The sequence below is a fragment of the Olea europaea genome, chromosome 13 (genome assembly GCF_002742605.1).
Source record: "Olea europaea var. sylvestris chromosome 13, O_europaea_v1, whole genome shotgun sequence".
NCBI classification, from domain to species: domain Eukaryota; kingdom Viridiplantae; phylum Streptophyta; class Magnoliopsida; order Lamiales; family Oleaceae; genus Olea; species Olea europaea.
The window spans coordinates 13,198,051-13,204,693 of record NC_036249.1 but is presented as its reverse complement, the minus strand read 5'-3'; the positions used below and the strand labels follow the sequence as shown (position 1 = coordinate 13,204,693).

Genomic DNA, 6,643 nt, shown 5'->3' with positions numbered 1-6,643 from the left:
GGGGCAAATTGAATCAAATCAACGAATGACTTGTTCCATTAACACTCCTAGTTTTATATTTTCTCATGAAAACCTAGTTCTATCACATCATATATAAAAATGCACTCTCCACTGAGAGAGAGAATAATTTGTGGCTACTTTCGGTCTTTGCATCCACAAAATTCGTAATATTTTTGGTGAAAAATCAAGACTAGAATATTGATGTCTCCGTATTGCATTCATAACGAACAAAAGAACAATCCTAAAAATAAGTTGATTCTTTACATGAATACCAAATATTCAATTTGATCGACAAATCATTGTTTTGTGCATGAATACTCAGACTGAAAATTCAACAATTACTATTTTATTTTAATTCAAAAACAACTAAGTGCCATTAAGACTTCAATCCTTGTTTATAACAATGATTAAATCTAGATAGTGACTAAAAATTAAAGACAATGACTGAAAATTAAAAATCCTAATACATTTTTAAAGACTTAATGCCTCCAAATGACTTTAAAATTAAAAGATAAAAAGCTCGACCCCAGTATTTTAATTGTAGGGTCAAGCGTTATCAGTTTGCCTATGGTCTCAAAAACTTTATTTGCGTGTTCTAAGATTTCATAGAAAACGTTTTTTGCATAGTTGTGTGATTGGAAAATGCTTCAAGAAATCCTTTTGAGTTCATACTCTTGGAGATCACAGCCAAAGACCAATGTTCAGAATTCATACCTTGTGCTTCAGTTAGTCAAGGCTGGTGTTTACTTGTGCTTTGCGGGAGCGAAGAAGACAAGCATTGTCTCGAGAATATGAAAAGGGATAACTCGTGAATGAAATCAAGCCGTAAATTTCTAAGTTTGTGAGCATTTGTGAGGTTAGGCATGGTGCTGTCTTGTTAGTCTAATTGTATAGCACTTTGTAGCTAAAGATTCTCATCAAGAGTTAAGCACCTTGTACAGAGGAGATTGCTGGGGAAAAAATGTCAAGGAGACAGGTGACGTCCATACATTGTCTACAATTTCTGGTATAAAACTGTTTTTTGTTCAAGGTCCAATTAATGCTATCCACTTGTACCTCTACAACGCAGTTTGATAATTCTCCCAGTAGGTGTAGTAGGGTTGTCTCGTCAAAACACAGATTGTCATCCCTTCACAATCTAAAGCATCCACTGATTTCAAAAATATAGGCTAACACATAAAATGTATCATTATTGAATCAGTATTATGCAGCAAATAAACGACATAAATCGGCATTAGTTTAATGTCACATCATCAAGACAATATCTGAATAATTCCTCTGTAATGTTCACAGATTATCACAAGCAATGAAAAAAAATGTCACTTCTGGATTTGACAAGATTTCAATTCTGCAAATTGGGATTAACAGTTTGTACAGTTTCTATTTTTTTCCCCCAACATCCAATGAAAAATTGCCATGTGGGTCCCTGTAATGTAATATGTACAAATCCTATGTACAAATAACACTTCTCCTGTTATTACTCTTCTAAATATAAGTTGTTCAAGAGAAGCGCAAACAAAAGAGCACCTTCAAATTCAATATTGTTTAACTAGTTCAGTAAATGAGGCAAAAAGAAACGACATCCAGCTCTTGCAGTAAGACTACTCAAGCTAAAATGAAAGAGTCATCTTGGGAGAAAATTTCTTTCAGGACTGATAAGCACATCTCTTATGATTACAATTATATAAACCTTAAAAAATCATATCGGAAAGGCAAGTTTCCTATGTAGCTCTACATGTTGTAAGGAAATAATGTTCTTTACATACCTTTCAATGTTTGAGACCCCATCCCATGAGCTTATATGGAATCTAGATTGGTACAAATTTGTAACCATCCCTGTTTGATGTTTTTCAAGTATAAAGCAGAAACTCTTAACAAATATATACACAACAATATCTGGATTCAAATTTTGATCCATTATAGAATTAGTTACTACAGTTAATTGTAGCGTGCAGCAACTATCATTGAGCAAACAAGTAGACACGCAGATGTAAATTAGCAGCACTAAAATATTCATCATACAACAAACTAAAGCCTTGTTCCCACAAATTCGAGTTGGCTAAATGAATCCTTATTCTGCTATCATAACAATGCAAATATTTCATTTTATTTTCTTATCCTGACATTGGGTCGACATACGCTAAACTTCTTTACAGACTGGTGCATGCATCAAAGAGCACATTCCTACTAAGTAAAAAGTACATTGAAGACAAAAGTACAGATAAATCAAGACATGATAACTTTAATATGCACAAGAATCAATAATTCAAGCCACAGGTCTGTGCCCCATATGAAGTTCTTCTGTTCTTGTAATGCTGATACAGTTTCTACTCCAATCTACTATTTGTGGTTCACAAACTTTCTCGCTGTAAAAATACATTGGTACTAAATACACATTTGCATTACCTAGAGGTTTAATAAACATTCTCCTGCTTAACCTCAGCACTTCCTGAAGTAGCCTTTTGTGCACTTCTCTTGCTTTGAATTTGGTGGACAAATTCTGCAGCTACCACATGGAACTTGGGAGCAAGCTTACTTGTCGAAGAGACATTAAGACCTGCCTTCTTCAAAGCACGTGCGACGTGCTTTTCAGCCTTTTGAAAGTGAAGAGGGCAATAAGAAGGAACCATTGATCTTAGTATTGGTTTCCCGCAAAGTATAGGTCCTGTAGGCGAACTGCCATGTGACAATTACAAAAGAATATTAAACAATTATTCTCAGTATATATATATATATATATATATGAAAATTCTTATGTTGATTTGATCTTGTAGCATGTATTGTTATGTTAACAGAATATTAACTGTGAGAAGTATTTTCTCCATAACCAAAAAGCAAGGAGTACAGAACATACAGTGTTGTCAAAAAGGATTATCCACATAAATGGGAGAATATTAACCATCCTTCACGACGAGTATACGTACTTCAGACTGAGATTCTAAACATATTCATGATCAATGAGATAATCAATTGCAACTAATTGTATAAGTAACAATGACTCCAGTCAACTATGAAAAGTATCATCAAATTAAAACCTATACTCCAGTGTTATATCTCAAAATTTCATGTGATGCGTGCAGAAAAATCAGATTTAATGTAATGATCATTTGAGATTCAGATCTCCATAATTATCTCGTCGTTCATGACAACTTGGGCTGGAGAGAAACAAGGTTACAACAAAATGTAAAAAAATTACATTGTTCTTTTCTACATAACATCAAAACTGAAAATTACAGTCTAAAAGAAACCAGCAAGCACTTGAAGCATGAAACCTTATCAAATTAAGCAGAAAAAAGAAGATGAATATTTTCAATACGATTCTCATTGTAGATTGCATACCAATATCAAAGTGCAATATTCGTAAATTAGTGGTTGGTGGGAACGGCCAAGATAGAACCCTATGAACCTAACAATTGTGTTTGCTCGTGCAATATGAAGCAAGGAAAGGGAGGCGATAGACTTAGTTCTTTCATCTTGGTATTCTTCTCATGATAGGCAACACTATATGGATTCTCTCTTCTTCTTCTTCAGAATTTTTTCAGTAGAGATGTAGATGAGTTGTATATTACTAGGATTTCCTGGTAAGAAATTTGAAGAGAGGAGGAGGGAGAAGATATTTGGTCTCTTCAGTGAAGTATTAAAAACTATAGTAAATAATGCTAAGACTCTGCCCCTTCAAATACAATAGAAATCACCCCTGCAAAAACAAATATTTTTTAGCTTAAAGAAAGTTAATTTCTCTCTCTTTTGCACAAAATGATCATTTCTCAATAATATTTTCAGCAAAATAAACTGCTTTACATAAATGGACAAAACTCAACCAAAATTTAGATTAGAAAAAGAAGGAACGAAAAAAATCCAAATTTTGAAACTTAATTACTGCCAACGTCATATTTGATAGTGCGATATAAGTTTAGCCCTTGTTTGAGCCCCATTATTTTGAATTAATAGATTTTGAAATAGTTATTTTTTGGAGAATATGTGGTTAAAAAGTAAAGAAAATTTTTTATCTACGTGTAAAATTATTTTATGGGGAGAAAGTATGGTTGAAAATGAGTTTAAAAAAAATGCATTTTGGAAGATAGGGCTCAAACAAGGGCTTAATATCGTAACTTAACATAGTATAGAAGTTATGAGTGTTAAACTATGGTTTATTTTGGCTAGCACAGAGAATCTTTCATTAAACTAAACCTCAGGGAAGTTTTCATAAGCTTTTGAAAAGAGGAGGTTTCATTTAACCTTTACTCTAAAAACTATTAAATTTAATGTTCAAACATTGACATTAAAGAAATGAAATAAATGTGATATTACAGAGACATACATAATGTGTTAGCAATGAGAAGATCTAGGGTAGAAAGTAGCTCCCCGATAGCTCAAAGAAAGTCGCGTCCCAACTTGGAACAATAATGACAAGCTTAGTCTAAATAGTTAATCCTAATCAACTTTGGGACAACTAAATAATCCTTTTTCCCCTCCTCATTCTCTCTTGTACTACATCCACTAAAAGGTTCAATGTAATGAATTTATTTGCAACCACATCATACAATGTTGAAATATATGAACAACGACAGGAAGTTATGCATTGTTTCTTATAAACTTGGATGGACTACACACTTCTTTTATAATCATTCCTTTTGATCCACCACTACATATCGGTCCAACAAACTTAAATATTTTGCAATCAAATTAGGCCATGTTAACTTTGATTTGTATCTCTTTATTTTCTAACTTGTCCCTCACATTATATAGCTTTGTTAAATAGAAAATTCTTTGTCTGCATAGACATACCACAACCAGCTAAGTTGTCTATTCTCTTAATTTATCCTAAATTTTAAGTTGTCATCTTACATACTTATTACTAATTGTAACACATTCATCTTATCATCAACATATCTCTAAAATTCATCATAGGAACATTTTGTCCCCTAATGATGTAACAACCCTTACCATATAATGTTAGTTGGTTTAATAACAATTGTTCACCACGTCATCTAAAAGCTTAAATGGTTAAAAAGAGAACATACTTATTTATTTTTGTTGCCTCCCACATGCTCCCTATGCAAGCCAAATTCATATATTTACTAAAGGTTAGACATAGCAAAACTCGAACCTAAGTCTAGGTCCTAGTTGTGATACTATGCTAACTTCTTCATCAAAAAGATACTATTTGAGAGGGGCCGCCTTAATTTATTAAATTGTTGTTTTCAATAACAAATTCCTAAGGACGTGGACGTTTAGGTGACATGTATCTTCAGAAATTTTATATTCCTTCCAACCAACTTCACCCATACATAAACACAAGCCAACAATCTTTCAATGACGAATATAAACCACAATTCCCCGTGCATTCCATTCGTGTTGTTAATTAAGAGCAAACTTTAAATAGCATGCAAGAAACACAAATAAAAATTGATAACCCCAAATAAAGCAACCGAAAAATCAAGGTGCAACAGACAAATAAAAGGTTACAAGAGCCCGCGTGCAAAAAATAATAATAATAATAATAATAAATAAAATAAATTGGTATAGAGTTGAGAAAAGGACGTACAATGCACAAAATTATATACAATTTAAGGGAAAGACGTCAAAGATAAGAAACAAACCTCTTAATGGAGAAATTGCAAGCCTTGTACAACTTCTGCTTCGAGTCAGACAGTATATGCATATTACAAAACCTCGTCAATGCCATGGCCTTCGCCTTGCAACCATGAACCCCACACCTATTAACAATATTATTCCCATTATTAACCCCTGGGTTTCCATACTTATTACCAGTCCCATTATCATTCTCTTGGAATAATCTTGTTCCATCCCGGCGATTCGAATTGATTTTCTCGTTCTCTCCATCGTCTTGAAAAGGGCTTTTACCATACTCCCAGCAGTACTCTCTGTACTTGATTTTGAGCTCCTCCATTAACGCCCAGTAATGGTCCCGGTATATCCGGTTCAGTTGCTTGGCCCGGAGAGAACGGCGTTTTAGCACTTCGGGTCGGGTCAGATATTCGGACTTGGAGAGGACTAAGTCCTCTTCCGATCCATCGATTCGCATTGGACCCAACGAAGGATCGATCATGTCACCGGTGAAGGGTTTAGTGTGCACAGACAAGGGTTTATAGTGGGGTTTGCCAGGGAGGGGAGGAGCAGAAAGGGAATTTTGTTGGTGGTTGGCCGTAGGTAGCATGACTTTTCAAAGAAACAAGCCTGAAAGATTTGTGAGAGAGAATCGACCTTTTTCTGTTTGGTTTTGTTTCTGTAGTATATGAATCAAGCGCTCATTTACATTCAAAGGAAAGTACTACTTTGGATCCGTGTTGTACAACAGATTCGTTTTTGCTAGATGAGTTTTGTTGACCTTAAAAAATGTTGTCAACAGATGTTGGTCTCACTCGCGCACACATGGGCAGATGTCCAACAAGCAAAGACGTGAGGACGGTCTAAAACGAGCTGTTCAAAGGGCGTGGGAATAACCCAACGACGCGGGACGATGACGTTCGAAATTCGATGGGTTGTTCGTAATCCGATTGTATAATAATTACCAACCGGTGTTCGTAAATATATATGTAAATATGTATAAACTCGATTTGTGTATTGCAAGTAAAAGAGAGAGAGTTGAGCAAAGTGTAATTCTTTGTATTGATTCTTG

General features: G+C 34.4%; 1 protein-coding gene across 1 annotated transcript; it reads right to left on the bottom strand.

The window, feature by feature from the left end:
• Window positions 1–2,149: 2,149 nt before the first annotated feature.
• LOC111407663 (INO80 complex subunit D-like) lies at window positions 2,150–6,262 on the bottom strand. Its single transcript, XM_023037289.1, has 2 exons — window positions 5,604–6,262; window positions 2,150–2,676 (listed from the first exon to the last, which is right to left on the bottom strand). Exons 1-2 carry the CDS (start codon window positions 6,179–6,181, stop codon window positions 2,415–2,417), a joined length of 840 nt encoding a protein of 279 aa, XP_022893057.1. The 5' UTR covers window positions 6,182–6,262; the 3' UTR covers window positions 2,150–2,414.
• Window positions 6,263–6,643: the final 381 nt, after the last annotated feature.